The sequence below is a fragment of the Pan troglodytes genome, chromosome 8, assembly GCF_028858775.2.
Source record: "Pan troglodytes isolate AG18354 chromosome 8, NHGRI_mPanTro3-v2.0_pri, whole genome shotgun sequence".
NCBI lineage: Eukaryota > Metazoa > Chordata > Mammalia > Primates > Hominidae > Pan > Pan troglodytes.
Window position 1 is genome coordinate 18306559 of NC_072406.2, and position 19198 is coordinate 18325756.

General features: G+C 47.0%; 1 protein-coding gene across 2 annotated transcripts in view; it reads left to right on the plus strand.

The window, feature by feature from the left end:
* Positions 1 to 2084, plus strand: part of NET1 (neuroepithelial cell transforming 1) — a 45327-nt gene extending 43243 nt beyond the window's left edge. For both annotated transcript variants that reach the window (XM_507633.7, XM_001144611.4), the window contains one exon: positions 213 to 2084. In XM_507633.7, coding sequence (XP_507633.2) covers positions 213 to 619 — 407 coding nt within the window. In that variant the 3' untranslated portion in view covers positions 620 to 2084. The remainder of the gene's footprint in view (positions 1 to 212) is intronic.
* The last annotated feature ends 17114 nt before the right edge of the window (positions 2085 to 19198 follow it).

Here is a 19198-nt window from a genome sequence, read left to right on the forward strand (position 1 = left end):
ACTTGTTACATCCATTGAGTTGTCCAGGCCTTCCCAGTTCGAACACCCGCAGGTGTATCTAAGAAATAATGCATAGGCTTAATGTATTCACATTGACATAAATAAATTGCCATAAATTGACAGTCACGTTAAGATTGTATGACCACTTTGTCTAGAATAAACCTTTTTTTAGCCTGATTTCTTTTTTTTTTTTTCCAATTTTTTTTTTTCAGCTAAAAATATCTTTAGAATTCGCTTCCATGACCCCTCTCCAGGCCAGTCTCACACTCTGCAAGCCAATGACGTGTTCCACAAGCAGCAGTGGTTCAACTGTATTCGAGCGGCCATTGCCCCCTTCCAGTCGGCAGGCAGTCCGCCTGAGCTGCAGGGCCTGCCAGAGCTGCATGAAGAGTGTGAGGGGAACCACCCCTCTGCGAGGAAACTCACAGCCCAGAGGAGGGCATCCACAGTTTCCAGTGTTACTCAGGTAGAAGTTGATGAAAACACTTACAAATGTGGCTCTGGCATGCAGATGGCAGAGGACAGCAAGAGCTTAAAGACACACCAGACACAGCCCGGCATCCGAAGAGCGAGGGACAAAGCCCTGTCTGGTGGCAAACGGAAAGAGACTTTGGTGTAGAGAAGGCTCTGTGTGTTAACTGATGGGAGAGACTGTTTGTTTATAAATGTGTACAGTTTTGTTTTCTCATAAGGGGAGCATCATAGGGTTACTTTATACCAGTTGTAACATTTTCGTTGTTTTTGGTTGTTCTTTTTTCTTTTTTTAATGGCAGCTAAAGATATACAGATTACTGTTAAATTGCAGTCCTTTTTTTTTTTAAAGATATTTTCTTGAATTATTTAGAACATGGTAAGCCTGGTATTTTTTAATCAAACAAAATATTTATGAAATGGGTTTTCTCTTAATTCTGGATTCATCATGGCTTTCTAATACCAATTGTAATATTTACAGTATTCACCAAAACTTAGAATTTTGCAAATGCTGGAATTCTGCCAGTGTTTCTTTGCTAAGCCTTGCATGCAAAATTTGAAATTTTAACATTGGCACCCAAAACCTACATGGAATGTATGTCTGGAGTATTTCAAACTTTACATTGAAACATAATTTCCTTGGAAAACAAACCATAAGCCTGAGGAGGTTTTTATCAACTGGAATGCTTTATATTAGTTTGTTTTTCACTGTACATTCCTCATTTTACATTCATTTAACCTGCCGATTATTTAATTTTTTTATTGTAAAGTAGTTTTTAGCATTTGCTTTTATTTTTTTACTTTGATGCCTTTTCAAATTGGCATGTCTTTAAAGTATTTTTCTTCCTGATTAAAAATGTGTGTGTATGTGTGTGTGTGTGTATATATATATATTTTTAAATCACATTAATTTTACCAAGTGAAACCAAGCCATACTGTTTTTGAGCCAATTAAGAAAATTGCCATTTTTAAAGTGTAGCATTTCAGGGTAAAGACCCATGAAATGGCTTGATGTATTCTAGACTACTGAAAGAAAACCACTTCAAAGATTTTGTTGAAAGTTTTAGTGTTGTCTGAAATGCAAGAGGGAAGGAGATTGGTAGTGAGTTAAAAGAAAAAGAGAGGAAAAGAGAGTAGTTTTGTCTTCAAGTAAAATGTCTGGTTGTGCCAGACATTTCACAAGTGTGAAAGGAGATAGGAGAAGCTCAACTTGAGGGCGTGTAGTAAGTTGTAGAAGGCTCGAGGGGATGTGGACTTATTTGCCTTGGTTTGCAATACCTGCAAATAATGAGTTTGAAAAGAAACAATGAAATGTGTTAAAAATTTGACCATATTAGATAAATTTTGGTGGATTTATTCATAAGATGGAAAAAGACTGGTGAATCTTTTATTACAAAATGTTTCTGTTAAAATGGGATCATCATCTTTGAAAGGGGGGAGGAGGAGTAAAAGCCCGATTATAATGGTGATCAATTCAAGTCAGTGTTGACTATTCTGTGAAATATATTTGGCCAGTGGAAATGATAATCAGAAAAGACTGTAAATAGATCCATCCAAATGATTTCTCTGTACAAATGAATGATATACTATTAAAAAAAAAAGCACACACATAATCACCCTGAAGGTTTCTTGCCTGGTGGCTATATTGGGGGCATTTGGCAAAATATGCCGGTGTGGCAAAGGAGGTAGTGGTAAGCCTCATAAAAGTTAGTAAAAATTGTAGTTCAACCTTTGAAATCATTGATGAATCAGCGAAAGATAGATAAGTCTTGTGTTAGGAAATCTTTTAAGAACATGGTGTAATCAGACACAGCAATTGTATTGAAAATAACTGAACACCTGTTACTTTCTGGATAGGATAGTAAGGGTAGTAGTGGCAAAGGATCCTGATTAATTTCAGATTTTAATATAAGTACCTCAGGTTCTTGTCTTTGGAAATTCACATTCATAAGTGTATATTACACCAATGATTGTGATCTGCAACACCAGAAAGCAAGATTTCTAATAATTTCCAGAGGTGTTGTATAGAATAGTTATTCCAGAGTTACCTTGATCAGCTTCTGAAGTTTAAGAAGCAAGTAATAGTTCAAGTGTTGTTAATGGAATTATGTTTTATTTAAAACTGTATCTTCTTTTGGTTCCCTCAAAGGTAAAAATAAGACCCAGAATCTGAGTAAATCTATTAAATGAATGTTCTTCAGAAAGAGCACCTGTGTTTGAGAGCATTCAGTGATTTAGCACATTACTTCTCAAACTTCTTTGGGTATCACAATCACTAGAGGTGCTTTAAAAAAAAAAAAGTAACTGGGCCTCACCCCCTAACATACCCGCTGCAACCCCATATACACCATGTTACTGAATCCAGATTGTGGGGCGTCGGGGTAGAGGGCTGATTGTTTGTGTTCGCAAGCATCCCTCCTAGCAATTCCAGTGCTGTGAATTCCTTGGATCAGCATTGAGTATTCACTCATCTATTATATATCAGCCCCCTTTGGGTAACTGCTATATAATGAGTCAACATGTATCCACCATATTCCTAGTTTTTGCCTTAACCTGTTCCGAGTCAGAGCTGAAGACAGTCTAATTTCCCTGCCTTTTTACCTTTCTCCAGTGGGTGTGCTTACATATTTTCAGCAAAGAATAGTCTCTGCCCTGAAAATCTTCTTAAACTTCATGGTCCATCTCAGGATGTGTGTACGCACAGTGGTAAGGGAAACCAGGTCATCTTATTAGTCATCCGTGGATCACAGGTAAATCACCCTGGGATCTATCAGGACACAACTGACCCATCAGATGTGTTCAGCGACTTTTGTGGTAGCTGGGTCTACTTTGTATTTAATGCTTTTCTCAGTATGCAGACAGCATGATATTTGTTTCAAATATATATGGCTATAATGCTAGTAATTAATTTTACAAGCATCAGAAAATGCCTAGTTAAGGCCCCCATCTGTAAATGTTGATGACAGAGGCAGAAAGACCTAAAGTGGCAATGTTACAGTTTGTCTTCATCATATTCCTCACTTGAAATTCCTGCCTGTCGCTAGAGCTGAAACTGGCTAAGAAGTATACACTTAGGAGTCCTAGGGGTTCAAAGTAGATGATATCTCAGCCTTCAAATGGGCTTTTTTTTTTTTTTTGAGACGGAGTTTTGCTTTTGTTTACCAGGCTGCAGTGCAATGGCGCAAACTCAGCTCACTGCAACCTCTGCCTCCTGGGTTCAACTGATGCTCCTGCCTCAGCCTCCCAAGTAGCTGAAATTACAGGCACGTGCCACCACGCCTGGGTAATTTTGTATTTTCAGTAGAGACAGGGTTTCACCATGTTGGCCAGGCTGGTCTTGAACTCCTGACCTTAGGTGATAAGCCCACCTCTGCCTCCCAAAGTGCTGAGATTACAGGCATGAGCCATTGTGCCCAGCCCAAATGGGCTTTCTAAAATTGGCATGAGAGAACACTGATGAAAGAGTAGTACCCCTTTGTCCATGGAATCTAACTCCGGTGCGAGGAATGTCCTCAAGAATAAATCTCCCTAGACCCAGAGAAGTTTTCATTTTGTCTGCACTCAGCAATCCCCAGGACCAACTGCAAGACCAAAGACTTCTCCCGGAGGGACGGTTATTCGAGTCCAGTGGTACTTACGCTTACAGCATGCATATTTGAGGTTCTAATGACAGCCAGGACCCTCTCCCCAGGAAAATGTATGTACATCCACATCCACATGACTTTGGAACTTCAGGGATATTCCCCAGACCACCCTGTGGATGCCAAGTTGAGATCCTCTTGTCTGTCCTGACAGGACTCCAGGGAACCTGCCGGGGAACACGGATTCACTTTGTTCCTGTGGGTTCTCCGTGCACTGACATCACATTTGTTATATAACAAACATGTTTTTGAAGAGTCAAAAACATCAACCTTTCACACTTCTCGCTGGTCTGCTAAGTCACACTTGTGACACATTCGACCGTGCTGAATATGTTTCTTTGGGATAATATAAAAGTATCAAGTATGCTTTTGTAAAGTACTTTCAATCTGATACCACATAGCCTTAGCTTCAGAATACTTCTCTCTTCTAAGACCTGTTCAGTCAAGAAATGTGCCTGTTTTCTTAGAAGATGGGCCGCTTGTGAGACGGATGAATGCAGACTTGAGTGAAAGCAGGTGCCTTTCCTAAGCCTGGAATGACACGGTCCTGTACAGAGACGCACAGGTGTCTCATGACGAGTGGGGCATTAATTTAAAAGTGCTTGAGACAATTAGAGCTCATTAGGATAATAACTACCATGGATTGAAACATCAGACACATTTAAGCCCATAGCTACATAATGATTCTTCACAAAATAAAAACTTTGATTTCCTTTGGAGTATCTCAGGGAACCAATGTAGGGCTTTGAAAACTGTAAATAAAGGAAAAGAATCAGGCATTTATCCTCCTATTTCATCTACAGACTATCAGAGCAACCAAATAGCTAACAAAGGGGAGATTGTCTGTGGAGCAGCAGCCCAGCTAATAAATGAAGGAATGGTAGAGTGTCGCCATCTCATAGCCATGATGCATTGAAGGATCATCAAAGGCACAGAACACACAAGCCACTAACTCCTGAGGGACCCGCATCCCAGCTAAGGCCTGCCAAGGTCACACATGAATCTGATCTCCAGGAAACTAAGACAAGTAGAATTTCTTCAATGAAATAGAAACCAGAAAAAGGAGAGATGGAGGGGAATCTATGACTTAAGAGACAATTGCAATGCATCGCCCTCATTTAGAGCTAAATCAAACTTTTTAAATAAGAAAATATCCAGCACTGAGTGTATGTTTAAAGTCAAGCAGTTACTGTTAGATTTTCGTGTTTAACAATAGCACTGTGATCAGAGTCATAGAGGCATTTACTGAAATGTTTATGGGTAAAATTGAATGACAATTGGGATTTTCTTTGAAATTACGAGGCAGGAGAATGGTTGGGACAAAAATGAAACAAGATTGGCCGTAAGTTGGGAATCACTGAAGCTGGATCAGACACACAGGAAATTCATCATACTCTTTACACACATTTGTGTGTATATTGGAGATTCTTTACTAAAAAAGCAGAAGTTAAAAAGAAAGTGTGGTGGCACATGTAGCCCCAGCTACTCGGGAGACTTGAGATGGGAGGATCGCTTGAGCCCAGGAGTTTGAGGCTGCAGTGAGCCATGACCCTGCCTGTGACTAGCACTACACTAAGCCTGGGCGACACGTGAAGAAACCACCGCTTTAAAAAACGAAAAGGAAGAAAAGAACTTGTGGAATTCCAGTTATCTATAATGCTTCCAGCTCCTCAGCCTCTTAACTCCCCCCAAACCCTCAGCCTTTGCTTTTCAAAATACTGCATTTGCTATCTACTGTCTCACAGAAACGCAGACCTTTTGCCTGAATTTCACACTTGCTGTTCTCTCCATTACAACTTGGCAGTCATATTAGGCTAATCTGGATTCTGGCTTCATTAATACAGCCCCTTTCCTCCCTCTCCTCTCCTCTCCTCTTTGTATCTCTCTACCATGATTTGTTTCCTTTGCCAACACCTTTTTCTCTGCCACACAAACGTGGCTGCCACACTCCGTGTGAGCTGAGGCAATGAGAAGACACTGAGGAAGCTCCTCGGCCCCCCAGGAAGCAATCCACCCAGCCTGGCCCTGAGAATTTCACCAACGGCCAGTGCACTAGCTGCATTACTGTCTTCTAAGAAAGGAGATAGCGTTACAATACCTGGAAATGTTTGCTGTTGAGCAGACCGGAAAGTAAGGCAAAATTAGCTAGATTCAGAGGAATCTGATAATCTCCCATAGAATCGAGATTCCTCAACAGCTGCTGCTGGGGGCGGGTGGGATAGCCTTTTGTTTTCCTCTTTCACTGGGCAGGACAAGCAGGGACAGATCTATCAAGTCAGACCTGGAAACCCACATGGATCACTTAGTCTGATCCCCTTTGCCAGCTGAGGAACCTGAAATCTACAAACATCAAGTGAATTGCCCAAGATCAGGCAGTTGGCTTGTGGCAAAGCTGAGATTAAATGCATCTGAGTGCCCCTGTATTTGTTGTTCTTCCTTCCCTCCTTCACCTTGTCCCACCAGGCACCGGCTTTTCCTCTCCCGTCCAGCCTGCCCTCCCTCCAGCCTGAGATGTGGTCCCCCTGCCCCATTCTACCCTACCCCAAACTCCCAGGCCATGCTCTAAATGCTGGGCTCAGTGGTGCCCTCCCAGGGCAAAGCAGCTCTTTACCATGCATGCTCCCCACCTCCGATTCTCCCCCAAGTACCAGTATCCAGGGTCGGCCTCCTAAACCTGCACCCCCTTCCCCCTCCATCATCAGCTCACACAACTGCACTCCTGCCCAGACGTCCCTGCTCCCTTTGCATGCTGACTCCCCAGCTTCCTCTAGGCCACCCCCACCTTCCTCTAAGCCACCCTCAACCCCAGCTCCCATCTCCAGCAGCCGGCAGCTTCCAGGAGTAATTCATCAGATTCAACCTCGGCAGCACCTGGAACACCTCCTCCACTCTTGGGTACCAGCACACTCTCCTCATCTCCTACCACCCTCGCCTCTTCTCTCTTTGGACCTCTGTTCTTCCAGACCTCTAAATGTTGGAAAGCCATGGCTTAGTTCCCAGACATCTTGTTTTATCTACTGGGGAGTTTGATCCATCCCATGGCTTTAACCACCAACACCTGACAACTTCCAAATTTACATCTCCAGTTCTGACCACCCCTCTGAGCTCCTGACTTGCTACCCAGATCCTACTTGACATGTCCTCTTCAAGTCTGATGTGCTTCATGCTTAACAGAACCCGAGAGGACTCTAGCTTTTCCATCCTGAATCCTCTGCACCCCCAGTCTTCCACATCTTAGTAAACGGCGCCACTCTCCACCCATTCTTGATTCCTCTACTTTACTCATGCTCCCTGACCACTCCATCCACAGGCTGTGTCAGCTCCGTGATGCATTCAGAATTCTACCACTTCCCACTGCCTTCATTGTTCCAAACACTATTAGCTGCAGAAAGCTCTTGCCTGAAGTACAGCATTAGCCTTTCACGGGTCCCCAAACTCTCACCATTCTTCAATCCATCCTCCATATAGCAGCCAAATGATCTTTCTAAAGCAAAAATTAGATAATGATAAAATATCGATTTAGTAAAATATTAGAGCTTTAAACATATTTCTTCTGATGCTAAAATTATACATTTATATCATGGAAAATTAGGAAAATTCAGGAAAGTATGAAAAAGAAGTTACTTCAAGAGAATGAGAACACAAGCCATGGATTATAAGAAAATATTTGCAAAAGACACACCAGATGAAGGGCAGTTATCCACAATATGCAAAGAACTCTTAAAACTCAACAATAAGAAAATGACCCAATTAAAAAACGAACAAAAGACCTGAACAGATATCTCACCAAAGAAGATATACAGGCTTGGCGCAGTGGCTCACGCCTGTAATCCCAATACTTTGGGAGGCCAAGGCGGTGGATCACTTGAGGCCAGGAGTTTGAGACCAGCCTGGTCAACATGATGAAACCCCTTCTTTGCTAAAAATACAAAAATTAGCCAGGCATGGTGGCACAGGCCTCTAATCCCAGCTACTTGGAAGGCTGAGGCACGGGTTGCAGTGAGCTGAGATTGCACTACTGCTCTCTAACCTAGGTGACAAAGTGAAACTCTGTCTCAAAACAAACCAAAAAAAAAAAAAAAGAAGAAGATATACGGATGGCAAATAGGCAAATGAAAAGATGTTCCACATCATATGTCATTAGGGAATTGCAAATTAAAACGACAATGAGATCGCGCTACACACCAATTAGAATGTCAAGTTCCAAAACACTGACAACATCAGCTGCTGGCAAGGATGTGGAACAACAGGAATGCTCATTCACTGCTGGTAGGAATGCAAAATGGAAGCCAGTTTGGCAGCTTCTTTAAAAAACTAAACATGCTCTTACCCTACAATCCAGCAATCTTGCTCCTTGGTATTTGCCCAATTGAGTTGAAAACTTATATCCACACAGAAACCTGCACACAGATGTTTATAGCAGCTTTATTCATAATTGCCAAAACTTGGAAGGAACCAAGATGTTCTTCAGCAGGTGCTATGTATGGTCTGAATGTGTCCATGAAAATTTATATGTTGAAACTTAATGGTCAATGTGATAGTAATAAGAAGTGGGGCCTTCAGGAGGTGATTAAGTGATGAGGCCAGAGCCCTCACAGGTGGGATTAGAGCCCTTATAAAAAGGCTGGGGAGAGTGAGAAGGTTCTTTCCTTTCCATTTCTTCTGCCATGTGAGGACAAAGTGTCCACCTCCCCCAGAGGACGCAGCAACAAGGCACCATCTTGGAAAACAAGAGAGCAGCCCTCCCCAGACACCAAATCTGCCAACAACTTCATTTTGGACTTTCCTGCCTCCAGAACTATGAGACATGAATTTTTTTCCTTTATAAATTACCCAGTCTCCAATGTTTCATTATAGCAGCACGAACAGACTAAGACAGTAGTGAATGGATGAACGAACTGTGGAACATGCAGACAATGGAATACGATTCAGCACTGAAAAGAAATGGGCTATCAAGCTGTGCGAAGACACAGAACACTGAATGCATATGACTAAGTGAAAGAAGCCCATCTGAAAAGCTTACTTCCTATAAGACTCCAACTACGGGACATTCTGATAAAGGCAAAACTATGGAGACAGTGCAAAGATCAGTGGTCGCCAGGGGTTGGGGGAAGAAAGGGATGAGTAGGCAGAGTGCAGAGGATTTTTAGGGCAGTGAAACAATTCAGTATGATCAGTATGATGCTATCATGGTGGAGCTATGTCATTACACATTTGTCCAAACCCACACAATGTACAACACCAAGAACGAGCCTTCAGGTAAACTGTAGACTCTGGGTGACAATGAAGTGTCCATGTAGCTTCACCGATTGTGACAAATGCACCATCTGGTGGGGATGTTGATGGCGGAGGAGGCTTGAGAACTCTGTACTTAGCACTCAATTTAACTATGAACATAAAACTTCTTTAAAACATAAAGTCGATAAAAAAAAATCTAGATCCAGAAAAATAGATGGCATTAGTACACTTCCTTCAAGTCATATCTATGGAGATCAAAACTGGAATGAAACCATGCACATTCTATAAACGCTGAATTTAAATGCTGAGCAAAGCGGCCCAGGCTGTTTTCATCTGGAGGTCTGGGCTGCAACCTCTCACTCTCAGACAATAACTACTTAGGAAAATTCGACATCCAGAGGCCTAGGAGCCTCAGGGCCCAACCCCAGGTCGCCCTAGCCTGTGCGGGTGAACCTTTCACTGGGGTGGGCGGGGAGCGGGGTTGCAAAAGAACCAGGTAAAAGGCAAGGACTGGCGTTTTCCTAAATCACAGCCTTCAGCAGCAGCACCCTGATCTGGGCGATGAGGGAACTTACAGCTTTGCCATCCTCCCCCAGGCAAGTCTGTGGGTGTCCCTGGGCTCTGCTCCAGGTAACCTGGAGTCAACCAACCTGGGGACAGATTCCCCTTGTCTTTGTATCTCCTCTTCCCGGCCTCATGGCAGAGAGGAAGCAGGCCGCCTGCTGCAGTCAGAAACACAGCCCTCTCCTCTCTCAGTCCACTCTGAAGTCGCCCAGAGCTGCAGCCCCAGACTCCTCCCCAGCAGGGCTGAGCGATGAGATCAGGAGGGTCGGGCTGCAGCCTTTGGCTGGTGCATTTCTCTCTCCCCTGCTGGCCCCACTCTCCACAGTTCAAACCACAACTGTTCATTGAAGAACGTGACTTGAGAAGTTGGTGCCAGGCCTCCCTCCACGCCTGGAAACTGCTGCAGGGCTGGAGAAACGTCTGCTGTCTGACATCACTTACCTTTGCCAACTACAATCACAGGCCTTGCTGTCCCCACCCCTTAGGCAGACTCTTAGGCAGGTTCTCTTTGTCTTGGGCGATTTCCAGGTGTGAGCTCAGCCCTCTGCTCCCTACCCAAGGTGGGGGAAGGGAAGGAAAGAAGCCAGGAGGGACTGTCAAGGAGGGGAGGGGGAGGCCGGGAGGGCCAGGGCCTCCCAGGGCAACTCTGATAAAGGGGAACAAGACATCAATGGGGCTGACGTAGCCTGCAGGCCTCTCCTGTTTTCTATCACATTGCAAAACTTCGTGCGTGCCTCTCTGTGCACCGGGCAGGAGGGGTAGGATTAGCAGAATGTCTCTGCCCACTAGGAATATATAATCCAAGACAGGCAGCTCTGAAACAGACAGACCACAGGGAGAGGCCTCGGCAGCTCACACACCACACGTACAAATGAGTAGATGGTGTGTTATTTTCCATCCATCAAATGCGCATAGATGTGCATTTTATGGGGTGGCAGATGGAACCGAAAGCTCAAAGCAGCCTTTAAACTTTCCAGCCCCAGCAGGCCCGTGAGTCCCTCGGGTTCTTTGCAGCCTCTGCTGATCCCTGTGGGTAGTACACTCTTCCAAAACAAAGGAAAATGACACATGGGCCTACAAATACACATGCATGCACACCCTAGCTGAGAGCAAGTGGGGAGGGGGCCCGAAAGCCACGAAGCTATGTTCGCCTGCAGCGAAGGAGCATGAGACAATCTTTTCCATGATGGAAACTATTTCTTTCATTCTGGCTGGCCCAACGTTACACCCAGGTCCTCCAGGGCTGAGTCTCTCCAGAACTTTCTAATGAGCTTCTTGGTTGCAGTAACAAACAAGTTAACCATTGACTTAACAGGATTTTTACAAAGCAGGAGAAATTTTTTGTTGTTTTGGAAGGTTCTGGAATCCGGGCATACTGTGGAGAAATGACACCCTAACTCCGGCAGTGCCCAGCACCTTGAATCTTCTGACCAGCCAGGCCGGCTGTGCCTTTGCTCACTGTGGTCCCCCTGCCTGCAGGGCTGTGCCTCCCCCTCCCCAACACCCTCTGCCAGGATCCCCTGTACCCCTCCACATGCAGCTGAGCCTTCCCTTTCCCAGGCAGCCTTCCCTGAGTCCCTGGGGAAGCCCATTCTTTACTTGCTGGGCCCCACCCCATGCTCTGGTCTTAGGTTCCTGCCCCCAACATCAAACACTTCCCAGGTTGGGCGTTGCCCTCTCTATAAGTCTCCAAGTCTGTTGGTCTGTGTGTCCCCCTAAACTACCACTTTGCGTGACACAGAATGTGTTCAAACTTGTTTGCTGAGTGAGCTGTAAAGACTGACTGATTTCAGCTCTGCATGAGCCAGAGTCCATGGCTCAGCAAACAAGCTGCTCAGGGACTCAGAGCCTCTCAGACCCAACATTCCAGGAGCCAGCCTTCCAGGAGGCCTCAGAGGACCTCACATCCCAGGATTCACACCCTTCCCACAAGGTGTCACGGCGAGTAACTTAGAGCAAGGCCAACAGAGTAAGATAAAAGGGATAGAATGTGATTTCGGAGGCTACACCATAAGAGACACTTCTGCCTCTGCTTACCCTGTCCAGGACCTCCTGCTCTGGAGGAAGCCAGTATTCATAAGGACACTTGAGCTCCCCTACAGAGAGGTCCAAGACAGGAAAAACTGAGGCCTCCCGCAGACAGCCAGCACCCACTGCCTGCTGCAGGAGGGAGCCCCAGTCGAGCCTTCAGATGATGGAGCCCCAGTCGAGCCTTCAGATGATGCAGCCCCACCTGCTGCTCTCTGGCTGCAGCCTCATGGGAGATGCTGAGACAGCCATCCAGCTGAGCAACCCCCAGAGAAATGTGGGGGAATGCCTGTTTATTGTGCTTTGAAGCCTCGATTTTCATGTAGTCTGTTGTGCAGCAATGGGTAAGGACTCCAAGTCCTGAAAGTTGGCTGGGTTGTCACCATGGTGTGCACCACTGGGAAAGCCAGGCCAGAAGGAACTCATCAGAGCTCTCTAATTTGGCCCAAACCAGAGAGAATAAAGCAGCAGCAAATCTCAAGAAAAGGCACCAAGACCTCATCCCCTGAGGCCCCAAACAGAGGAGCAGGCCAAGCAGGCCACATAAATACTCATCAGGCATTGCTTGCAGTCTGAGGCCTGAGGCCGGCTGCCCTCTGTCCCTGGATCCCATGTCCCAGGGAACACCAGCAAATAAGCTGACCTTGCATGTCCCCATCTTACTCAACCTTGCTTCATTTCATGGCAGGGGAAACAGACCCAGGAGGGAATCAATGCATCTCTAGCAACAGCTCCTGGGTGGCTCGGACGTGGGGACAAGCACAGTTCCTCCCTCCAGCTCAGTGTTGGTCACACTGCCACCCCGGCCACACAATGAACAGTGTGGGGCTCATTCGCTTTTCCTCCTTTCTCCCTCCACTCCCTCCCTCCTCCTTCCTCTGTCTCTTCTTCCTTCCCCCTCATCTCTGTCACACCAGAATGCTTCTGATCATCCTAATCCCCATGCATAACAACAGTGTAGGCTTTGTCAGATGCATGAGCATCATGGTTCAATAGAAACACAGTGAGAGCCACCGCTGATGCACACCCACTGTCTCACCCAGCCCTGCTCCTGCTCTCCGCAAGGTGCAGGAAAAGAACCGTAAGTGGAGGCCAGCAGCCCACAGTCTGTCCCCTTCCTCCCAACCCGGCTCTGTCCTGCACGGAGAGGCCTCGCACATGTCCTGCCCTCAACCCCATGTCTGCCCACGTACCCGACACCCCACACAGCTAGTCCCACAGTCAGAAGCAAACACAGGAAGGGAAATCCAGCTCCCCTCAACCCCCGCCAGAAACACATTCTAAAAGTGGGGTGGATGCTCTGGCTGGCATGACCTCATGCCCCAGCAGGCCCTGGCCTCAGGGGATGTGGGAGGGCTGGAGAGACTCCTGCAGTCTTCACAGTGAGGGCCACCAGGAGCAGAGGCCCAACAACCAGGTCCCAGGAGAGGACTTTTCCAAGCACCTTAAACACAACCCACTATTTTATTTAATCCTCATGATGATTGAAGGTTTGAGGCTTCAGGGATGTGCTCAAGGTTGCCCGGTGGGCGGCAGAGCCAGGGGCGGCACACCGCTACGCCTGGTCCCACAGGCAGTCCGGATGCTAAGCCCTCCAGGTGCTGAGACCAATGGAGTGGGATAGGCAGCCCGGCCCATGCCCACAAGGGAGGAGAGGAGGAGAAGAAAGAGGCTTAGGGTGGAGTCACTGCCGGGCCCTACCATGCCACTCAAGCCTAGAGTCCCAGGACGGCTCAGGACAGAGGGGCCAGAGACAGGGCTCTCAGCTGTGAAAGCAGGCAGCCAGGGTACTAGGGGGATAGTCCAGGCCTAGCGTCCCTGGCCCATCCTGCTACCGATCCACTCTGCTTCAGATCCCGGTTAAGCATGCGTGGGCAACCATGGGGCCGTGGGCAGACAGGTAGGGTCCCCCTCACGGAGGCCCTCCTGGGCTCTCTCCCGCTGCTGATCTGCAAGGCCCCAGATCGCCAGCCTCCAGGGAGAAACTCCTCCATGGTTTAGCCGTGTGTTTGCTCTAGAAGGGAGAAGCAAGCTCCCTGGAGGTGACAGAGCAGCAGCATCTCTGGCCCTTCTAGGGCCCTGCTTGGTGCTGCCTTACTTGGAAGGCCCAGAGTTGCATCAGTGGCTGCAGTGACAAAGCCCAAGGGGACAGTCCAGGAAACTAGCACCCCCATCAGCAGTGTCCACGATGACAGCCACCACCTGCCAGGACACCCTCCTCTGCCTGTGCCTAAGGCGGCTGGGAGCCAGGGCACATGTTAGTGGACAGTGGTGAGTGGGTCCCACCAAGCCTGTGCCAGGGAGGACCCATGAGTGTTCAGTGCAAATGTTGGCGGTGCGGTGGCTGGAAGGAGCCTGTGATCATCACACATTTTTCCCAGTTTTAATTCCATGCATTCCCCATGATGCTGCATTGCTTCCATTTACTAACTTTATTTTCATTAATATAAGTTGTCAGGCCTCTGAGCCCAAGCTAAGCCATCGTATCCCCTGTGACCTGCAAGTACAATCCAGATGGCTGGTTCCTGCCTTAACTGATGACATTCCACCACAAAAGAAGTGAAAATGGCCTGTTCCTGCTTTAACTGATGGCATTGTCTTGTGAAATTCCTTCTCCTGGCTCATCCTGGCTCAAAAGCTCCCCTACTGAGTACCTTGTGACCCCCACTCCTGCCCGCCAGAGAACAAACCCCCTTTGACTGTAATTTTCCTTTACCTGCCCAAATCCTATAAAACGGCCCCACCCCATCTCCCTTTGCTGACTCTCTTTTCGGACTCAGCCCGCCTGCACCCAGGTGAAATAAACAGCCATGTTGCTCACACAAAGCCTGTTTGGTGGTCTCTTCACATGGACGTGCATGAAATTTGGTGCCGTGACTCGGATCAGGGGACCTCCCTTGGGAGATCAATCCCCTGTCCTCCTGCTCTTTGCTCCGTGAGAAAGATCCACCTACGACCTCAGGTCTAGACCAACCAGCCCAAGAAACATCTCACCAATTTCAAATCCAATAAGCAGCCTCTTTTTACTCTCTTCTCCAACCTCCCTCACTATCCCTCAACCTCTTTCTCTTTTCAATCTTGGCACCACACTTCAATCTCTTCCTTCTCTTAATTTCAATTCCTTTCATTTTCTGGTAGAGACAAAGGAGACACGTTTTATCCGTGGACCCAAAACTCTGGCGCTGGTCACAGACTGGGAAGGCAGCCTTCCCTTGGTGTTTAATCATTGCAGGGATGCCTCTCTGATAATTCACCCACGTTTCAGAGGTGTCTGACCACACGGGGACGCCTGCCTTGGTCCTTCACCCTTAGTGGCAAGTCCCGCTTTTCTGGGGGAGGGGCAAGAACCTCAACCCATTCTCTCTGTGTCTCTACCCCTTCTCCACTTTTCTGGGGGAGGGGCAAGAACCCTTCAACCCCTTCTCCTTCACCCTTAGTGGCAAGTCCCGCTTTTCTAGGGGGCAAGAACCCCCAATCCCTTATTTCCACACCCCGACCTCTTATCTCTGTGCCCCGATCCCTTATTTCTGTGCCCCGATGCCCATCTCTGTGCCCCAACCCCTTATTTCCATGCCCCAACCTCTTATCTCTGCGCCTCAACCACTTATTTCTGTGCCCTGACCCCTTTCCCGCTTTTCTAGAGGGTAAGAACCCCCAAACCCCTTCCCTCCATGTCTCTACTCTCCCTTTTCTTTAAATTTGCCTCCTTCACTATAGGCAAACTTCCACCCTCCGTTCCTCCTTCTTCTCCCTTAGCCTGTGTTCTTAAGAACTTAAAACCTCTTCAACTCTTGCCTGACCTAAAATCTAAGTGTCTTATTTTCTTCTGCAACACTGCTTAGCCCCAATACAAACTTGACAATGGCTCTGAATAGCCAGAAAACGGCACTTTCATTTTTTCCATCCTACAAAATCTAAATAATTCTTGTCGTAAAATGAGCAAATGGTCTGAGGTGCCTGATGTCCAGGCATTCTTTTACACATCAGTCCCTCCCTAGCCTCTGTTCCCAACGCAACTGGTCCCAACTCTTCCTTCTTTCCTTCCCGCCTCTCCCCTCAGTCCCAACCCCAAGCATTGCTGAGTCTTTCTAATCTTCCTTTTCTACAGACCCATCTGACCTCTCTCCTCCTAGCCAGGGCAAGCTAGGTCCCAATTCTTCCTCAGCCTCTGCTCCTCCACCCTATAATCTTTTTATCAACTCCCCTCCTCACACCTGGTCCAGCTTACAGTTTCTTTCCTTGACTAGCCCTCCCCCTCCTGCCCAGCAATTTCCTCTTAAAAAGGTGGCTGGAGCTAAAGGCATAGTCAAGGTTAATGCTCCTTTTTCTTTATCCTACCTCTCCCAAATCAGTTAGTGTTTAGGCTCTTTTTCATCAAATATAAAAAACCCAGCCCAGTTCATGGCCCCTTTAGCAGCAACCCTGAGACGCTTTACATCTCTAGACCCTAAAAGGTCAAAAGGCCATCTTATTCTCTTTTTTTTTTTTTTTTTTTTTTTTTTGAGACGGAGTCTCACTCTGTCACCCAGGCTGGAGTGCAGTGGCGCAGTCTCGGCTCACTGCAAGCTCCGCCTCCTGGGTTCACGCCATTCTCCTGCCTCAGCCTCTCCGAGTAGCTGGGACTACAGGCACCCACCACCACGCCTGGCTAATTTTTTTGTATTTTTAGTAGAGACGGGGTTTCACCGTGGTCTCGATCTCCTGACCTCATGATCCACCCGCCTCGGTCTCCCAAAGTGCTGGGATTACAAGCGTGAGCCACCGTGCCCGGCCTTCTTATTCTCAATACACATTTTATTTTATTACCCAGTCTGCTCCTGACATTAAATAATGCTCCAAAAATCAAATTCCGGCCCTCAAACCCCACAAAAGGACTTAATTAACCTAGCCTTCCAGTGTACAATAGAGTAGAGGCAGCCAAGTAGCAACATATTTCTGAGTTGCAATTCCTTGCCTCCACTGTGAGACAAACGCCAGCCACATCTCCAGCACACAAGAACTTCCAAACACCTAAACCGCAGTGGCCAGGCATTCCTCCAGGCCCGCCTCCCCGAGGAGCTTGCTACAAGTGCCAGAAATCTGGCCACCAGGCCAAGGAATGCCCACAGCCCAGGATTCCTCCTAAGCCACATCCCATCTGTGCAGGACCCCACTGAAAATCGGACTGTTCAACTCACCCGGCAACCACTCCCAGAGCCCCTGGAACTCTGGCCCAAGGCTGTCTGACTGACTTCTTCTCAGATCTTCTCGGCTTAGCAGCTGAAGACTGACACTGCCGGATCACCTCAGAAGCCTATAAGACCATCACAGACACTCTAGGTAACTCTCAAAGTGGAGGGTAAGTCCGTCCCCTTCTTAGTCAAAACGGAGGCTACCCACTCCACATTACCTTCTTTTCAAGGGCCTGTTTCCCTTGCCTCCATAACTGTTGTGGGTATTGACGGCCAGGCTTCTAAACCTCTTAAAACTCCCCAACTCTGGTGCCAATTTAGACAATACTCTTTTAAGCACTCCTTTTTAGTTATCCCCACCTGCCCAGTTCCCTTATTAGGCTGAGACACTTTAACTAAATTATCTGCTTCCCTGACTATTCCTGGACTACAGCTGCATCTCATTGCCGCCCTTCTTCCCAATCCAAAGCCTCCTTTGCGTCCTCCTCTTGTATCCCCCGACCTTAACCCACAAGTATAAGATATCTCTACTCCCTCCTTGGCGACCAGTCATGCACCCCTTACCATCTCATTAAAACCTAATCACCCTTACCCCGCTCATTGACAATATCCCATCCCACAGCACGCTTTAAAAGGATTAAAGCCTGTTATCACTCACCTGCTACAGCATGGCCTTTTAAAGCCTATAAACTCTCCTTACAATTCCCCCATTTTACCTGTCCTAGAACCAGACAAGCCTTACAGGTTAGTTCAAGATCTGTGCCTTATCAACCAAATTGTTTTGCCTATCCACCCTGTGGTGCCAAACCCATATACTCTCCTATCCTCAATACCTCCCTCCACAACCCATTATTCTGTTCTGTATCTCAAACATGCTTTCTTTACTATTCCTTTGCACCCTTCATCCCAGCCTCTCTTCGTTTTCACTTGGGCTGACCCTGACACCCATCAGGCTCAGCAAATTACCTGGGCTGTACTGCTGCAAAGCTTCACAGACAGCCCCCATTACTTCAGTCAAGCCCAAATTTCTTCCTCATCTCTTACCTATTTCGGCGTAATTCTCATAAAAACACACGTGCTCTCCCTGCTGATCATGTCCAGCTGATCTCTCAGACCCCAACCCCTTCTACAAAACAACAACTCCTTTCCTTCCTAAGCATGGTTAGATACTTTCGACTTTAGATACCTGGTTTTGCTATCCTAACAAAACCATTACATAAACTCACAAAAGGAAACCTAGCTGACCCCATAGATCCTAAATCCTTTCCCCACTCCTCTTTCTGTTCCTTGAAGACAGCTTTAGAGACTGACCCCACCCTAGCTCTCCCTGACTCATCCCAACCCTTTTCATTACACACAGCCGAAGTGCAGGGCTGTGCACTCGGAATTCTTACACAAGGACTGGGATTGCGTCCTGTAGCCTTTTTGTCCAAACAACTTGACCTTACTGTTTTAGGCTGGCCATCATGTCTCCGTGCAGCAGCTGCTGCCACTCTAATACTTTAGAGGCCCTCAAAATCACAAACTATGCTCAACTCACTCTCTACAGTTCTCATAACTTCCAAAATCTATTTTCTTCCTCACACTTGACACATATACTTTCTGCTCTCCGGCTCCTTCAGCTGTACTCACTCTTTGTTAAGTCTCCCACAATTACCATTGTTCCTGGCCCGGACTTCAATCCGGCCCGCCACATTATTCCTGGTACCACACCTGACCCCTATGACTGTATCTCTCTGATCCACCTGACATTCACCCCATTTCCCCCTATTTCCTTCTTTCCTGTTCCTCACCCTGATCACACTTGGTTTATTGATGGCAGTTTCACCAGGCCTAATCGCCACACACCAGCAAAGGCAGGCTATGCTATAGTACAAGCCACTAGCCCGCCTCTTAGAACCTCTCATTTCCTTTCCATCATGGAAATCTATCCTCAAGGAAATAACTTCTCAGTGTTCCATCTGCTATTCTACTACTCCTCAGGGATTATTCAGGCCCCCTCCCTTCCCTACACATCAAGCTCGGGGATTTGCCCCCGCCCAGGACTGGCAAATTGGCTTTACTCAACATGCCCTGAGTCAGAGA